The sequence below is a fragment of the Bombina bombina genome, chromosome 1 (assembly GCF_027579735.1).
Source record: "Bombina bombina isolate aBomBom1 chromosome 1, aBomBom1.pri, whole genome shotgun sequence".
NCBI lineage: Eukaryota > Metazoa > Chordata > Amphibia > Anura > Bombinatoridae > Bombina > Bombina bombina.
The window spans coordinates 570,177,085-570,196,926 of NC_069499.1; the positions used below are offsets into that span (position 1 = coordinate 570,177,085).

Consider the following 19,842-nt stretch of genomic DNA (forward strand, 5'->3'; position numbering starts at 1 on the left):
TATTTAAACACTGTAAATGAACACTTTGTAGTAATGGTTTCACTTTCTTTTCTGAAAGGCTTCACTGTTATTACAAGAAAAAAACACTTATGCAGCTTGTAACATCCATTCTCTGTATGTTGGTAATGTGCTGCAACCAGATTGATCCAACAATTGTTTAATACATCTACAGAGTAGAAATGCAGCTCACTTTGCCTCCATCCGCATTATATTCTTTCTCATCTCCTTCCAGCAGTCTGGCCAACCCAAAGTCTGTAATCTTCACGTGGTTGGGGGACTTGACCAAAACATTCCTGGCTGCCAAATCTCTGTGAACAAGGCGGCGGTCTTCAAGATACAGCATACCCTGCAAGACAGAATAGAGTGGTATATGTTAGTTAGACAACTACAAAAGATTACTTCACAAATATTACATTTTAAAAGGCAGATATTTTCTAACCCATGGTATGTACCATGCTAAAGCATAGTAATTTAATAATTTGTCTATATATTACTTAATTCTAAGTTTAACATATATGATCATGTAACTTCAATTAAACTATCAATGATGACATGTATTAAATTATTCAAATGAACAAATGCTGCAACATTTATAAAATGCCATTATGCATAGCATCAGCATGTATTAGTGTCTCCTTAGTTAAACACAAGCTTACACCAGTATTTATTATTACACAGGATTTGGGTATGAATGCATTTGTCAATATTAAACACACTCTGACACAGATTCTTCAGTGTTAAAGGGAATCAGTACTGAAAGGAAATTCTCTAATCCATAAGAAAAAGGAATGTGTAAACATGTTATTTCTTTTTAAAATGCAAACTGTTATAAAGCTGTATCACTTCCAAGCAATGCTCATTAGCTGAAAAACAGTTATTGCTAATTCTCGCTGTCTGATAAGCACATCCTGCTAATGCTGATTGGTTAATAGATACTCCTGCTAATGCTGATTGGTTAATAGATAACCCTGCTAATGCTGATTGGTTAAAAGATACTCCTGCTAATGCTATCTGAGTTAATGAGCATTAGTCAGAAGTGCAGAAATTAAACTAGTTGTATGTTAGTATAAATTTAAACAGCTTTTACTATATATTTTTTCAGGCAATAAAACTATTTAAAAAAAACAACTGTAAAACACAAGCTTTGAATAGCACTTGTGCCAAAGGACTTTAGGGTTCCTGGAAATGTTCTGGGAGCCCTTACAAAAACTTTTCAGTTTTATCAGACACTGATTTCTGGTCTTTTTCAGGATCTCCCATTAGATTTCTTTTTATCATAAAGAGATGCATATCGATTAATGAACCATATTCTGTTTGTAAGTTTAAAAAAAACAAAAACAATAAAGCTTGTCGAAGAAAATATATAACTCCTCTTTCATATGGATGGTAGAACATTTCAGTACAGGGTCACTTTAATAACTGGTGACCCAGTATTACACAGTAGACACGTGCATTAGTTTTTGGAAAAATCAAAGAAAAATAACAAAAATTACATTTTCGTTATTTTGTTGCTTTGACGAAAACTAAACGGACCAAAAATGAAAAAAAATAAGAAAATAAAAACAATTTACTTTCTTTTAAAATTGCAATAGCAATAACAGTTGCCAGTTACTGTGCCCCTAGTTATCCTATATAAAAAAAAGTTTACGTATTGGACTTAAATATAGCATACAATAGTATAGTACACTACTTATCTTATTTGTCTGAGTTGTTTGTTTAAAACTTTTTAATAAATTAGTTTTAATTTCAAAGTGAATGTCAATTTTGATGCTGAAGTGCCCAGTTTTTAAAAGTTCGATTTAAAACAGGGGCACTTTAATTCATAAAAATTTACATTTCACTCCCATTGTGAAAAAAAAACAACTTACCCTTTAATCTTGACAGCAGCTCCAGCTTCCTCCGGTCTTCGCAAGCCATTTCTGACATCAGAAATGATGGATTGGTCATCCTCCAATCACGGCTCCCCCCCCTCGGGGGAATCAGTGTCTGATTCAACGCCGTGATTGGAGGAAGTTGGATTCCTCATTTTAGACCCAGGAAGAGGCTTTGAGACTGGTGGAGGAAGCTGGAGCTGCTGTCAAGATTTAAAGGTAAGTTTTTTTTTCACAGCACAAGTGAAATGTAAATTTTGATTAATTAAAGTGCCCCTGTTTTTAATCAAATTTTTAAAAACCGGGCACTTTAGCATCAAAATTTACATTCACTTTAAACATGTATTAACACTTTTGTTGCATAGCTAAGCAGCTGCTGGCTTTACATTTAGTAGCCCAAATATTTTCTTTCATGTTTCAGATACAGCAAGAGCACACATCTGTAATCAACTTTTCTTTTTATGTCTATTACCAATTTTGCTTCATTCAATTTTTGCTTATCTTGGTATCCTTTGTTGAAGGTGCAGCAATGCACTACTTGGAGGGAGCTAGCTGAACTCATTGTTAAACCAATGAGAAGAGGCATAAATGTGCAGTCACCAATCATTCGCTGGCTCCCTTCCTGCTTCTGAGCCTCAGCCTATCTGTAGGTATGCTTTCCAACAAAGGATACCAAGAAAAATAAGGAAATTAGATAAAATAATGGAAAGTTGTTTAACCCCTTAAGGCCCGTATTATCAACTAAAACTTCCCCAAAAGACCAGAGCATTTTTATCATTTTTGCCATCACTCCATTTAAACAGAAATAGAGCCTTTTTTTTTTTTAAATGTACCTATCAAAACTATATATTTTTTTAATAGACAACCCAAAGTATTGATCTAGGCCATTTTGGTATATTTCATGCCACCATTTCACCGCCAAATGCGATCAAACTTTAGGTTTCTCACTGAAATTATTTACAAACAGTTTGTACAATCATGGCACAAATGGTTGTAAATGCTTCTCTGGGATCCCCTTTGTTCAGAAATAGCAGACATACAGTATCTCACAAAAGTGAGTACACTCCTCTCATTTATTAGTGAGTGTACAGCCTGTATAACAGTGTACATTTTCTGTCCCCTCAAAATAATTCAACACACAGCCATTAATGTCTAAACCGTGGGCAACAAAAGTGAGTACACCCCTAAGTGGAAATGTCCAAACTGGCCCCAATTAGCCATTTTCCCTATCATGTGACTTGTTAGTGTTACAAGGTCTCAGGTGTGAATGGAGGGCAGGTGTGTTCAATTTGATGTTATCGCTTTTACACTCTCTCATACTGGTCACTGGAAGTTCAACATGACACCTCATGGCAAAGAACTTTTTGAGGATCTGAAAAAAAGAATTGTTGCTCTACATAAAGATGGCCTAGGCTATAAGAAGATTGCCAAGACACTGAAACTGAGCTGCAGCACAGTGGGCAAGACCAAACAGCGGTTTCACAGGACAGGTTCCACTCAGAACAGGCCTCGCTATTGGTTGACCAAAGAAGTTGAGTGCACGTGCTCAGCGTCATATCCAGAGGTTGTCTTTGGGAAATAGACGTATGAGTGCTGCCAGCATTGCTGCAGAGGTTAAAGGGGTGGTGGGGGGTCAGCCTGTCAGTGCTCAGACCATACACTGCACACTGCATCAAATTGGTCTGCATGGCTGTCATCCCAGAAGGAAGCCTCTTCTAAATATGATGCACAAGAAAGCCTGCAAACAGTTTGCTGAAGACATGCAGACTAAGGACATGGATTACTGGAATCATGTTCTCTGGTCCGATGAGATCAAGATAAACCTATTTGGTTTAGATGGTGTCAAGCGTGTGTGGCGGCAACCAGGTGAGGACTACAAAGACAAGTGTGTCTTGCCTACAGTCAAGCATGGTGGTGGGAGTGTCATGGTCTGGACCTGCATGAGTGCTGCTGGCACTGGGGAGCTACAGTTCATTGAGGGAACAATGAATGGCACCATGTACTGTGACATACTGAAGCAGAGCATGATCCCCTCCCTTTGGAGACTGGGCCGCAGGGCACTATTCCATCATGATAATGACCCCAAACACACCTCCAAGACGACCACTGCCTTGCTAAAGAAGCTGAGGGTAAAGGTGAAGGACTGGGAAGCATGTCTCCAGACCTAAACCCTATTGAGCATCTGTGGGGCATCCTCAAACAGAAGGTGGGGGAGCACAAGGTCTCTAACATTCATCAGCTCTGTGATGTCGTCATGGAGGAGTAGAAGAGGGTTCCAGTGGCAACCTGTGAAGCTCTGGTGAACTCCATGCCCAAGAGGGTTAAAGGGACACTGGGTACCCGCTTACCTTCTCACCTCCCTAATCCCTCCAAAAAAGCTCTCTAACCCTCCCCTTCTAACTAATTGCTGTCTGCCAGTACCTAGTTTTCTATTATTTTAAATGTACTGTAATTTAAATAAAAAAAATAAAATGTTTTTCTGTAGTGTAGCTGCCCAACGCCCTTCCCCTCTCTCATATACCCCTCTCCCCATCCATGATCCTTTCCAAACCCTCTAAGTTCCTCCCTCCTTCCCCCTCCCTGCCGCTCTCAGATAAAAAACATTCTGTAGTGTAGCGCTCCCGCCCCCCTCCAGCGATGGGCCGCCCACTCGCCTCCCTCCTAACCTCCATCACTGATGCGGAGAGGGCCACAGAGTAACTCTGCCCGTCTATTTCTGCACTGACCCACTCGTGGGGCATGCAGAAATAGCACAATATCGCTACTTTTAGTGAGATTGCGGCAGAGAGAGGCCCAGGACAGCAGCGTTGTACAGGGTACGATGCTGGTCCTTAAGGGCTTAATAACCAGGGTACATCACTGGTTGTTAAGGAGTTAAAAGTGCATACTCTATCTGAATCATGAATGGAAAAAAATGTGTTTCATGTACTTTTTAGTAGACACTTTCAGTTTAGTAACGTTACATACGTATAGTATACTACTAGTTGTTACTGTACCTTCAAGTAAACTTTTAATTTTACAAAAAATGCAGTGCACTAAAATTAGATGTATTAAATAGAATGACAAAATTAAAGCTAATATAAAATAGCAAACTAAAACAAAATATGTAAATTTATGGAAAAGAATATATTGGACAAAAAACTATTTTTTTCCCCATGCACATCAGTTTTCTACTTCTACTACAGTCCAAACCCTCTGTACTTGAACAGGAAAACCCATACCCTCTATTTTACTTCACAAAACAGGAACAGAAAAAAACATTCTATAGATTACTATAGGGAAGAAAAGTTACCAGTGGTAAAAAAAGTTACTAGTCTACTTTAACCAAATTCCTTAACCCTTCTGCTGTTAATGTGTGTGTGTGTTTGTGTATATCTGTGCATGTGTATGTTTATGTGTATGTGTATGTTTATGTAGGTGTGTATGTTTATATGTGTGTAAGTTTATGTGTGTGTGTTTATGTATGTGTGTATGTTTATGTGTATGTGTGTGTGTATGTTTATGTATGTTTGTATGTGCGTGTGTGTTTGTACGTGCGTGTGTGTGTTTATGTGTGTGTGTGTGTAAGTGCATATGTATGTGTGTGTGGATGTACATATGTATGTGTGTGTGTGTGCTTGCGTGTATGTGTTTGCGTGTATTTGTGTGTGTGTTTGTGTGTATGTATTGTGTGTGTTTGTTGTGTGTGTATGTGCATATGTATGTGTGTGTGGGTATGTGTGTGTGTGTGTATGTACATATGTATGTGTGTGTGTGTGTGTAAGTTCATATGTGTGTGTGGGTATGTGTGTGTGTATGTACATATGTATGTGTGTGTGTGTGTGGGTATGTGTGTGTGCTTGCGTGTATGTGTTTGCGTGTATTTGTGTGTATGTATTGTATGTGTTTGCGTGTATTTGTGTGTGTGTTTGTGTGTATATATTGTACGTGTTCGCGTGTATTTGTGTGTGTGTTTGCGTGTATTTGTGTGTGTGTGTGTTTTTGTGTGTATGTATTGTGAGTGTTTGTGTGTATGTATTGTGTGTGTTTGTGTGTATGTATTGTGTGTGTTTGTGTGTATTTGTGTGTGTGTTTGTGTGTATGTATTGTGTGTGATTGCATGTATTTGTGTGTGTGTGTGTGTTTGTGTGTATGTATTGTGTGTGTTTGTGTGTATGTATTGTGTGTGTTTGCGTGTATTTGTGTGTGTGTGTGTTTGTGTGTATTTGTGTGTGTGTGTTGATGTGTGTGCAAATAAATATATGCTTATTTCCACAATTCCACTCTCCCCCCCCTCCCCGTAACATGCTACTGGAAAAATTGACTTTGAATATTTTCACTAATAACTCTGTATTTGATCATGAAAGAGAATGTAACTATAAAACAAAATATTCATTTAATGGTTTCTGCCAGGTCCATCCCTTTTTTAAACAGTTGCAAAAAGCCAAATAAGTAAATAATTGGCCCTGTCTTGCCAGAAAGTGCTCATTTAGTATAAAAAGCCTCAATGCACAGAGTAAATTAATGGCACAGTCTCCCATGGCAATCCTCCAACACTTCCCTTCTTCCTATTAATATTGTACACTTGGATGTTAAGACTGTTAGACAAGATCCATGCTCTCTGTCTGTATCCAGAGCACATTCATTCTGTTGTGAGCTCGTTGCTATTAATGAACCATCCAGGTGTCTTGACAGATAAGCCAACAATACCTCAATGCACGGCAAGCGTCTCCCCAATGCATTTCTCAGCTCTGAGGACACCAAGCTTCTGCTATCACAGAACTGTAATAAACACAATGCCTGCTCAATGTAACATTCCACTTTGCCTCTGACTTTTATCTCCTACTCAGAACTCCAATCCTTTGCCTGCTGTATTAATATGAACATTGTAGTCTGCTTTCTACTATCAGAAGTGATTTATCTACAGTTCAGTATACAAACAGGTAAAAACATATACTAAAAAAGTAAGGGGCCTCTAAATGTCTACCTAACATATACTGAGTTTGAAATGTTCAATTAATTCCAAGGTGGTCAGTTTAACCCTTTGACTGTCCGAGAAACCTGCAATACACATTTCTGTATGTGCTAGATGCAACATACAGAAATATGAAAACTTACATGGTAGTCCAAGAACTATATTTAAAAGATGATTTTAAATCTATTAAATGTGCTAATGTTCTCAAAAAAATCATTTTCAGATAAATATCTGTCAAAGCCTTACTTTACTTTTTCCATAAATATAAATGCACGGCCATAACGTCCATAAAATCTTGAAACTTTACCATAAAATATTGAAACTTTATTTAATCAAATTTAAAATACATGGAACACAAAGGGTGTGGGTAAAAGCCGGATGTTGCCGGATCCTGCCGGATCCATGCCTACTTTAGACAAATACATACAAATTTAAGTGTTTTCCATACAAATACATCCAGATACTTCTGGATCTAACAACATTTTATTGCAAAACATTTGGGTCCTTTCAGAACCAGCACTTTTTTATAGAAAAACAGCCGGATCCTGCCGGATCAATGCATAATTTAGACAAATACACACAAATTTCATTGTTTTCCACACAAACATATCCAGACACTTTTGTATCCAACAAAATTTTACTGCAAAATATTTGGGTCCTTTCAGAACCAGCACTTTTTACAGAAAAACAGCCGGATCCTGCCGGACCCATTCCTAATTTCGATAGATACACACAAATTTAAGTGTTTTCCATACAAACACATCCAGACACTTCTGGATCTAACAACATTTTATTGCAAAACATTTGGGTCTTTTCAGAACCAGCACTTTTTTACAGAAAAACAGCCGGATCCTGCGGAATCCATGCCTACTTTAGACAAATACATACAAATTTAATTGTTTTCCATACAAACACATCCAGACACTTCTTTATCCAACAACATTTTATTGCAAAACATTTGGGTCCTTTCAGAACCAGTACTTTTTTACAGAAAAACAGCCGGATCCTGCCGGATCCATGCCTACTTTAGACAAATACATACAAATTTAATTGTTTTCCACACAAACACATCCAGACACTTCTGTATACAACAACATTTTACTCCAAAACATTTGGGTCCTTTCAGAACCAGCACTTTTTTATTGAAAAACAGCCGGATCCTGCCGGATCCATGCCTAATTTAGACAAATACACACAAATTTAATTGTTTTCCACACAAACATATCCAGACACTTTTGTATCCAACAAAATGTTACTGCAAAATATTTGGGTCCTTTCAGAAACAGCACTTTTTACAGAAAAACAGCCGGATCCTGCAGGATCCATTCCTAATTTCGACAGATACACACAAATTTAAGTGTTTTCCATACAAACACATCCTGACACTTCTGGATCTAACAACATTTTATTGCAAAACATTTGGGTCCTTTCAGAACCAGCACTTTTACAGAAAAACAGCCAGATCCTGCCGGATCCATTCCTAATTTCAACAGATACACACAAATTTAAGTGTTTTCCATACAAACACATCCAGACACTTCTGTATCCAACAACATTTTATTGCAAAACATTTGGGTCCTTTCAGAACCAGCATTTTTTTTACAGAAAAAAGCTGGATCCTACCGGATCCATGCCTAATTTAGACAAATACACACAAATTTAATTGTTTTCCATACAAACACATCCAGACACTTCTGTATACAACAACATTTTACTGCAAAACATTTGGGTCCTTTCAGAACCAGCACTTTTTTATAGAAAAACAGCCGGATCCTGCCGGATCCATGCCTAATTTCGACAGATACACACAAATGTAAGTGTTTTCCATACAAACACATCCAGACACTTCTGTATACAACAACATTTTACTGCAAAACATTTGGGTCCTTTCAGAACCAGCACTTTTTTACAGAAAAACAGCTGGATCCGGCCGGATCCAAGCCTAATTTAGACAGATACACACACATTTAAGTGTTTTCCACACAAACACATCCAGACACTTCTGTATCCAGCAACATTTTACTGCAAAACATTTGGGTACTTTCAGAACCAGCACTTTTTTACAGAAAAAAAGCTGGATCCTACCGGATCCATGCCTAATTTAGACAAATACACACAAATTTAATTGTTTTCCACACAAACACATCCAGACACTTCTGGATCCATAAATATTTTACACAAAATTGTTTGGGTCGTTTCAGAACCAACACTTCTTTTCAGAAAAACAGACAGATCCTGCTGGATCCATGCCTAATTTAGACAGATATACACAAATGTGTTTTCCACACAAATACATCCAGACACTTCTGTGTCCTTCAATATTTTACACCAAAACATCTGTGTCCTTTTAGAACCAACACTTTTTTTTTGCTTCAAAACAGCTGGATCCTGCCAGATTCATGTTTAATTTAGACAGATATCCTCAAATTTAAATATTTTCTATACAAATACTTCCAGACACTTCTGGATCCAATAATATTTTGCACACAAAACATCTGCGTCCTTTCAGAACCAACACTTTTGTTTACAGAAAAACTGCCGCATCCTGCCGCATCCATGCCTAACTCAGGCAGATATATAAACAAATATGTTTTTCACACAAATACATCCAGAAACTTGTGGATCCAGCAATATTTTACAAAAAAACATCTGGTCCTTTTAAGAACCAACACTTTTTTACACAAAACCAGCCAGATCCTGCCAGATCGATATCTAATTTAGACAGATATACACAAATGTGTTTTCCACACAAATACCTCCAGATACTTCTGATCCATCACTATTTTACACAAAATCATCTGGGTCCTTTCAGAACAAACACATTTTTTTACACAAAAATAATCTGATCCTACCATATCCATGTCTTATTTAGACAGAAATACACAAATTTAATTTTTGCCCACACAAATACATCCATCTAGGTCCTTTCAGAACCAACAGTTTTCTTTACAGAAAAACAGCAAAACGGTTGGTTCTAAAAGGACTCAAATGTTTTTGAGTAAAATTTTGTTGGATACAGAAGTGTCTGAATGTGTTTGTGTTGAAAACACTTAAATTTGTTTGTATTTGTCTAAATTAGGCATGGATCCAGCAGGATCCGGCTGTTTTTCTGTAAAAATAGTGTTGGTTCTGAAAGGACCCAAATGTTTTGCAGTAAAATGTTTTTGGATACAGAAGTGTCTGGATGTGTTTGTATGGAAAACACTTAAATTTGTGTGTATTTGTTTAAATTAGGCATGGATTCGGTAGGATCCGGCTGTTTTTCTGTAAAAAAGTGTTGGTTCTGAAAGGACCCAAATGTTTTTGAGTAAAATGTTATTGGATCCAGTAGTGGATGTGTTTTTGTGGAAAACACTTAAATGTGTGTGTATTTCTCGAAATTAGGCATGGATCCGGCAGGATCCGGCTGTTTTTCTGTAAAAAAGTGCTGGTTCTGAAAGGACCCACATGTTTTTGAGTAAAATGTTGTTGGATACAGAAGTGTCTGGATGTGTTTGTGTGGAAAACACTTAAATGTGTGTGTATTTGTCAAAATTAGGCATGGATCCGGCAGGATCCGGCTGTTTTTCTGCAAAAAACTGCTGGTTCTGAAAGGACTCAAATGTTTTGCAATAAAATGTTGTTGGATCCAGAAGTGTCTGGATGTGTTTGTGTTGAAAACACTTAAATTTGTGTGTATTTGTCTAAATTAGCCATGGATCTCGCAGGATCTGGCTGTTTTTCTGTTAAAAAGTGCTGGTTCTGAAAGGAGCCAAATGTTTTGCAGTAAAATGTTATTTGATACAGAAGTTTCTGGATGTGTTTGTGTGGAAAACACTTAAATGTGTGTGTATCTGTCGTTATTAGGCATGGATCCGGCAGGTTTTCTGTAAAAAAGTGTTGGTTCTGAAAGGACCCATATGTTTTTGAGTAAAATGTTATTTGATACAGAAGTTTCTGGATGTGTTTGTGTGGAAAACACTTAAATGTGTGTGTATTTGTCTAAATTAGGCATGGATCTGGCAGGATCCGGCTGTTTTTCTGTAAAAAAATGCTGGTTCTGAAAGGACCCAAATGTTTTGCAATAAAATGTTGTTGGATTCAGAAGTGTCTGGATGTGTTCGTGTTGAAAACAATTAAATTTGTGTGTATCTGTCTAAATTAGGCATGGATCCGGCAGGATCCGGCTGTTTTTCTGTAAAAAAAAGTGCTGGTTCTGAAAAGACCCAAATGTTTTTGAATAGAAGGTTGTTGGATCCAGAAGTGTCTGGATGTGTTTGTGTGAAAACACTTAAATTTTTGTGTATCTGACAAAATTAGGCGGACACCCACCGCAAATGGGCGGTATCTGACGCGTCATAGGATAACGCTACTCTATGCACGAGTGGTTGAAATGACATAAAACAGTGTGATTAAATAAAAACAATTAGAGATTAACCCATAATGGTAAGGTGTGTAAAATTTAAATGTATGTCATTATTTTTGCACTCAGGCCATAATATATATATATATATATATATATATTGCACACAAACCAGATATGATACTTAATATTTGTTTTCATAGTTTAACCCACACAAAACAAATGTGTAAGGTTTAATACTTGAATTGATATATGAAAAGGAAAAGTAGCTACTAACTAGCCCTAGACATCTGTTATGTGTGGGTAACATGATATAACCCTTTTATGCCACATTCTATAGGTAGCTATATATAATATATATTATAATCAGAGGAAACTCACATAACATTAATACAACAGTGCATCCATGAATACATTCAGTTAACCCTTCTGTTACCCTGGTCTCCAACTCGAGTATCTAGAAAATCTCCCTTTTCTCTAAAAGTTACTCTTTCCATAGCACACACAATTGCTTAGGTAGACAAATCAGATTTGCTGCTGTAATATGTCTTTATACCCTTAATATACAGTATTAAAAAGATAACTGGTCTCCCTGCAACAAATGTATGAATATTTACAAACATAGAAATAACCTGTGAGGTATAGCAGAAATTATGCAAAGTGAATGTTGACTCCCATGACCATTTGTGCAGCCTTTACAAACGCAGGCTACGATCTGCTGCAGACTAAGCAAGAGGTTTACCACTGATACATAAACCTCAGTTACTAGGGCTAAAATCTTATTTACATAAAAAATATGCTAATAATTATTCATAAAGAACAAAATATTCCAAAAACTTAGGTCAAGGGACACTGTATTAAACTGATGTACGTCATTCATATGAATGATTTGTAAAGAAAAAAGAAAGAAAAAAGCATTAAACAAAGGCTCAGGGTCTGACAAAGGGGAGGAGCTCCCGAAAACATCCCAATCAAAGAACAAAACCTTCTTTGTAGACTGCTGTGGTTTTGTTATATACTCTACATTGCCAGGGGGCTTTACTAAGACACTCCCAGCTGACCGAATATACAGTAGCAGTGCACCAGTTTGGAATATATACTACTAATATTTGGATGCTTTGTATTTTTATATTTTCTAGCCAGAATTAGTAACAATGAGAAACAAGAAGCAAAGTCTGCAAATAGTTCATGTTTACACTAGATGCAAGAGAAGATGTGCACCCTGGGAGTTGGGAGTGGCCTGTGAGTACTAGAGGGTATATAAGGGTGGCGATGTTACTGTATTACTGTATTGTTACCTTGACATAGGCCCAGATGGAGGCTGAAACGTTGGATTATGTTACAATAAAAAGTTAAAAATGAAGTGCTGAGTCATATGTATATATATATATATATATATATATATATATACACACACACACCCACACACAGATGCTTATAAAGCAGAAGGACCACTTCAGGTACCTGGTATGAATAGACAGCACTTAAAGAACTGAGAAAATGCTAATGCAACGCTCCTTGTGAGTCAGGAGTTTCCCTCAGGGTTAACCTTCGAAGCTATAGAAGTGACAGTGGGGTTGTAACTTTGTTGCAAGTGTGAGAGTCTGGCCTCTATTACTTGCAAAAAAAGAGCTTGCCAGCTATATTCTTCCTCTTTGTTCAAGCGATTTCCCTCCCTTTAGTATTTTCTATTGGCATGGGTAGGTTCAGTTGAGCTAACCCTGTAAGCTTGAGCTTTCATTTAGACTCTAGTTGGTGCTGCTTGTTGGATGACTTGCTCATACTGGGCTTCCTACTTAGAAGGATTGGCTACAACTTAGCTATGGCAGTTGGTCACGTCCCACCATCCACCAGAGTGGAGCAGTGGATGCTCCATTGCAGGTCAGAGATATAGGTCACTGACCAGTTGTGGTAGGGGTTAGTTAGGGACAAGTGCCGCCATCGTAATTCATTATCGAATATAAAAAGTTAAGTCTGCCTTAACTAGTGCTGATAAAGTACAATAAAATCTAATAAACACAACCGTTGTGGTCTTAATCCCAGCTCTGGTCTCCTATGTGTTTATTGGGATATTAGTGTTAGCTGTTGGGAGGCGGGGACAGGATTAAGTGGAGGAAGATTGTGTGTTGAATCAGGAAACAGAATAGCAAATAGATGATTCAATACCTTAGGTAAATTGATTGTTGATTTTCAAGGTTTTTTGATCAGCGATGTGAGATTTAACCCTTTGAGTGCTAACGACGGCTCTGAGCCATTGCAAATTTCACAGTCAGGTGCTGATGATGGCTCAGAGCCGTTGCTAGCACTCACCCACCTTGAGGGCAATCTGGGGGCTCCCACCTACTCCCAATTCTCATGGTGACTCACAATGATGTGATGATGTGATGATGTCACCGCACGCGCAACTTAATTTAAAATTAACAATAGACAATATTGGGAAATGGGGCATGCTGCTTAGAAGCCTGTATCTCAGGCATCTAAGCAGCTACAGACCCCCAAGACCCACCGTTGGAAAAGTAATCGCCTAACCTTTTGAACGGTAAATTTCATGGGGATCTGGAAGAAACTTAAAAATAAATATATTTTAAAAAGTTTTAAAAAAAAGCTCAAATCCAGCTTAGCACCCTGGTGGGAAATGCCTTAGCAGCCGTATACTGATCATTTTATAGTGTGAACATAGTTTTTCATACTGTAATCTAGATACTCCAAATAGTGTGTAACTCTATCTAATAGTGTAATTTAACAGTTCTGCTACTAAAGCTCAGTGAGCATTAGCAGGAAGTATCAAACAATAAACAAATCAGTCAAGGAGCATTGATATAAAGCCCATGTCACTCATACACCAGTACATCAATAAGGATTGGAAGGAAAAAACAACGGATACAGCTGTATTAGTTTCAATTTAAATTTGAAAATCTTTCACCTCACATTTTTTAAGTGGCAAGAAAACAATTCTGCATATTTAAAACCTGCTTTTTTATATAAATTACAGCAAGTTCATTTCATTTTAGGGAAGCAATAACTTTCAATTTAATTTGTCAACATCACTAACAAACTCTAATGACAAGAAGAAGTGACCATAGTTGAGAATATTTCTAGGATGAGATTTCTACTCTATTTACACCATCTTGAAAAGTGATGAAAACTAATATATATATATATGTTTTTTTATATATATTAATATTATACTATATTTTAGATATGTATATACCATTACTATTTATAAAACTTGTATATATATATTTATATTTATATTTATATTTATATATATGTATATATACAGTATATATATTTTTTATTACAGTATCCATATAACTGTATGCTATGCTGATATTTAACCGTGGCTGGCAGCAGGGGCGGCAGCATGTTGCATGACGGTGTTCTTCAGCATTCGCTTACCACCAAGTCACTATTACTGCATAAAAAAAGGTTAAAACCCAAGGTCTTGTTACTGCTGCAGGGCCTCTTTCTCACATTATAAGTCATTACATGAAGTAGCTAATGGCATTACAGTCACAATAATTACCCATAAGGCAATCCTTTATGCCAGGCTTAAGGCTTCCCTGACTGAAAGGTCATCCCGAAAATACACACAGTTTGTTGACACAAAAAACTAATTAGCATCCTAGGGCTCTTAGCAGGCAAAAGATTAGAGAATGCTACATGTCAATAATCATCTATACAGACAATATATAGTGGTTTAATTGTGGCAAATTACTGTAAAATAGTTTATTTCATTGTAAGATAGATTATAGTTCCAGTTGCAGATACCAAGCCTTCTTGACAAAAATACTTTTTTTTTTACATATGAAAATTTATTGTGAGAATGCCGTTTAAAATGCTTAACAGAAAAAAAACACATTATATATGCGGCTGTAATTTCAACTTGTTTTTATTTATGAAACTCTCTATTATTTTTATGAAATTGTACCCAGTACCAGATAATTAAAGGGACATAAAAGTGCAAAAAGGGCTAAAGCATTTTATTTGAGCTGTTGTTTACAAATAACTATTCATTTAAGGGTTTAAACACATAGTTAAATTCAGCTCCAGAGCACAATGCACTACTGGGACCTAGCTGAACTCATCTGCTAATCCAATGACAAGAGGCATATGTGTGTAGCCACCATTCACCACCTAGATCCCAGCAGTACATTGCCACTTCTGGGCCTACCTAGGTATGTTTTTTTAGAAAGGATACAAAGAAATCAAAGTGAATCAAATAATAGGAGAAAATATAAAGTCTTGTAAAATTGCATGCTCTATCTGAATTATAAAGTTTAATTCGGACAACCATGTACCTTTAATTAGACAAAGTAGGCAATTTTCTAGGGACTCTGACAAGGGTTGCTAGCTGTCTAAAACAAAAATAATGGACAACTTCCAAGTGACTGGACACAATATTAGGTGGGGGTCACACAGTTGTTCTCCCAAAAGCCACAACAACTATAGAAGGCCTTAAAAAGATAAAAAAAAACTGGACATTTAAGCATCCGGTATTTTTGTGAAGATTTTGCTGGAAAGCCTGCTAAATACTGTACAGTCCGGTTATATACTGATGAGCTGGTAACTGTGACAGGGATACCTTGCTGGTTGGTTAGTTGATAAAACTTGGCAATACCTCCCCTATCATAATGTTTCCTGTAGTGTTTAGTTTAAATCTGGCCCTGCATACATCATATCCTTCTATAATAATTGTTGTTGCTCCAACACAAACTAAATAGGACAATTCTCAATATAAATAAATAAAAAATAAACTGGACTGACTAATAGTTCAATACAGTGTAAATAATTCTGAGTCTTAGTGGAATTATTTCTATAAGGAAACATTCTAAACTTGAGCACAAACATTTTTTTTTCAGGCTTCTCCGTCAGCACCAAAGTTCTTCAGCTGGATTGTATGATCCACAAGTAAATGTAACAGCTTAAAGCAAACAGGTTCAAATGAAACAAGTGTATAATATATTGTATATGACTGATATCTGCCACCGTATGCAACTGTATCAAAATGAGAATTATTTTTTTAAAGGAATATGAAACCCAACATTTTTCTTTCATGATTCAGAAAGCGTATACCATTTTAAAATACTTTCAATTTTACTCCTTTTCTTTTCTTTGTTCTCTTGGTATCCTCTGTTGAAAAGCATACCTAGGTAGGCTTAGGAGCTGTTAGTTAATGGTTGTACATATATTACTATTATCATTGGCTGACCATTGTGTTCAGCTAGCTCAGAGTAGTGCATTATTCTTTATACACAAATAAGTTCTACCACAGTGCAACCCTATAGATGTTTCAAACTATTCCAAAATACAGCTCTCCCTTATGGCTGTGAAAGATATGTACAGAAAGGGTTAAAACAAATGGATTGGAACAGCGCTAGTGCAGCAGGAAAAATCAACCCGAGGGAAGATAGAGTTATAGACACACTGTATCTTAGGCAATAATTATTTATTAATAAACACAATATTTAAATACAATATGCGACCGCTATAAAATCACATATAAATCCTTAAAAAGTAAAGTGCACAGATCGTTCTCTAATCTGAATTAAAACATCATATCTTCTATATAGAACAATGAATAAACCAGTCAACACCGTGTAAAAAGACTCTAAGATAGGATGTATAATCCTGGTAACACAGTATAAACTTGTATGACAGTCCGTATAAAGTTAATAAGTCTCTCCTCTTCACAGACTGTGTTAATACCCTGCTACTCAGGCCTCCCACATTAGTGGATGAAGGGGAAATGGGTTTCCATTTTGTTGGTAACAATCGCCTAGATTACGAGTTTTGTTGGTAATGGTGTGCGGTGCTAACGAGCAGTTTATGCTCACCGCTCACCTACAGACAACGCTGGTATTACGGGTTTTTACAAACCCGGCGTTAGCCGCAGAAAAGTGAGCGGAGAGCAAAATTTAGCTCCACATCTCACCTCAATACCAGGACTGCTTACGTTAGCGGTGAGCTGGCTAAACGTGCTCGTGCACGATTTCCCCATAGGTATCAATGGGGGAGAGCCGGCTGAAAAAAAAACTAACACCTGCAAAAAAAGCAGCGTTCAGCTCCTAACGCAGCCCCATTGATTCCTATGGGGAAATACATTTATGTCTACACCTAACAGCCTAACATGAACCCCGAGTCTAAACACCCCTAATCTTACACTTATTAACCCCTAATCTGCCACCGCCAACACCTACATTATATTATTAACCCCTAATTTGCCGCTCTGGACACTGCCACCACCTACATTATACTTATGAACCCCTAATCTGTTGCCCCCAACATCGTCGACACCAACATTATATTTATTAACCCCTACTCTGCCGCCCCCAATGTCGCCGCCACCTACCTACACTTATTAACCCCTAATCTGCCGCCCCAACGTCGCCGCCACTATATTAAAGTTCATAACCCCTAAACCCAAGTCTTACCCTAACCCCCCTAACGTAAATATAATTTAAATAAATCAAAATAAAATTACTATAATTAACTAAATTATTCCTATTTAAAACTAAATACTTACCTATAAAATAAACCCTAAGCTAGCTACAATATAACTAATAGTTACATTGTAACTAGTTTAGGGTTTATTTTTATTTTACAGGCAACTTTGTATTTATTTTACCTAGGTACAATAGTTATTAAATAGTTATTAACTATTTAAAAGCTACCTAGTTAAAATAAAGACAAATATACCTGTAAAATAAAACCTAACCTAAGTTACAATAACACCTAACCTTACACTATAATTAAATAAATTCCCTAAATTAACTACAATTAATTATAATTAAATAAAATTATCTAAAATACGGAAAAAAAACAAGACTAAATTACGGAAAATAATAAAATAATTACAAGTTTTTTAAACTAATTACACCTAATCTAATCCCCCTAATAAAATAAAAAAGCCCCCCAAAATAATAAAAAGCCCTAACCTATACTAAATTACAAATAGCCTTTAAAAGGGCCTTTTGCAGGGCATTGCCCCAAAGTAATCAGCTCTTTTACCTGTAAAAAAAGGTACAATACCCCCCCAACATTAAAACCCACCACCCACACACCTAACCCTACTCTAAAACCCACCTAATCCCCCCTTAATAAAACCTAACACTAACCCCTTGAAGATCACCCTACCTTGAGAAGTCTTCACCCAACCGGGCCAAAGTCCTCAACGAAGCCAGGCGAAGTGGTCCTCCAGACGGGCAGAAGTCTTCATCCAAGCCGGGAAGAAGAGGTCCTCCAGACGCAAGACTCGTAATCTAGCAGAATATCAGGTATACAAATCCTCCCCTTAATTTTCCTATGGAGTAGCGGTTCTTTAGACGCTTCCGCGTCACGTGCTCTGTGAGATCCGTTTGTAATGGTTACCTGTTTTGTTTCCTCCTGCGTCACATATGATCCTCCAGCCAATAGTTGCTGTTTCCTCCGTGTCACATGTGACGGTCCAGCCAATGGCTGCGTCTCAAAGTCGGCTTGTGGAAATAAGCCCACGTAGGGTATTTACGTTAAATTATGCTCTGCGCAGAGATCCCGAGTCACTTAGACAGACAGTCCTTCAATCGACGCGTTTCGCCTTATTACAAGGCTTTTTCAAGATGAGTGACTAGTGTCTGTTAGATCTTTAAATACCCCTTCTCCTGGCTCCGATTGGTCCATTCCTTCACTCATCTAACCTTAAGGTGGACTTATCTTTAAAGGTGGAATAGTCTCAATGTGTTAATGAGTGTTATTCTTCCTTCTTTTATATATCTTTTATTAAGTGTGTGTTTTTTTATATCTTATGACACTTTTTGCAGTTAACACTGTGTTAGATATATAGATATACAGAACTTTAACTATCTATATATTTATTTGTGCATATATATGCAATAGAGAACAGTGGATGTAATGTCCAATGCAATTAATAACACAAGGAGAATGGGGAGTGTTGTCCAAATTTCAAAAAACGATACCCAAAAGAAGGAAGAATAACACTTATTGAAACACATTGAGACTATTCCACCTTTAAAGATAAGTACACCTTAAGGTGAGATGAGTGAAGGAATGGACCAATCAGAGCCAGGAGGAGAGGTATTTAAAGAACAGACACTAGTCACTGATCTTGAAAAAGCCTTGTAATAAGGCGAAACGCGTCGATTGACTGTGTCTGTGGCTCAGGATCTCTGTGCAGAGCATAATTCAACCTAAATACCCTACGTGGGCTCATTTCCACAATACGACTTTGACAAGCAGCCATTGGCTGGACACTCACACGTGACACGGAGGAAACAGAAACAGCAACTATTGGCTGGAGCGTCATATGTGACGCAGGAGGAAACAAAACAGGTAACCATTACAAACGGATCTCACAGAGCACGTGACACAGAAGCGTCTAAAGAACCGCTACACCATAGGAAAATTAAGGTGAGGATTTATATACCTGATATTGTTACCAACAAAACGGAGACCTATTTCCCCTTCATCCGCTAATGTGGGAGGCCTGAGTAGCAGGGTATTAACACAGCTATCAGGTCTGTGAAGAGGAGAGACTTATTAACTTTATACGGACTGTCATACAAGTTTATACTGTGTTACCAGGATTATACATCCTATCTTAGAGTCTTTTTACACAGTGTTGACTGGTTTATTCATTGTTCTATATAGAAGATATGATGTTTTAATTCAGATTAGAG

At 37.2% G+C, this 19,842-nt stretch overlaps 1 protein-coding gene across 3 annotated transcripts in view; it reads right to left on the bottom strand.

Annotated features, from left to right (window-relative positions):
• The window catches only part of ERBB4 (erb-b2 receptor tyrosine kinase 4), a 1,322,334-nt gene that overhangs the window by 82,433 nt on the left and 1,220,059 nt on the right, over window positions 1–19,842 (bottom strand). For all 3 annotated transcript variants that reach the window (XM_053698789.1, XM_053698786.1, XM_053698787.1), the window contains exon 21: window positions 191–346. In XM_053698789.1, the coding sequence (XP_053554764.1) occupies window positions 191–346 (156 nt within the window). The remainder of the gene's footprint in view (window positions 1–190; window positions 347–19,842) is intronic.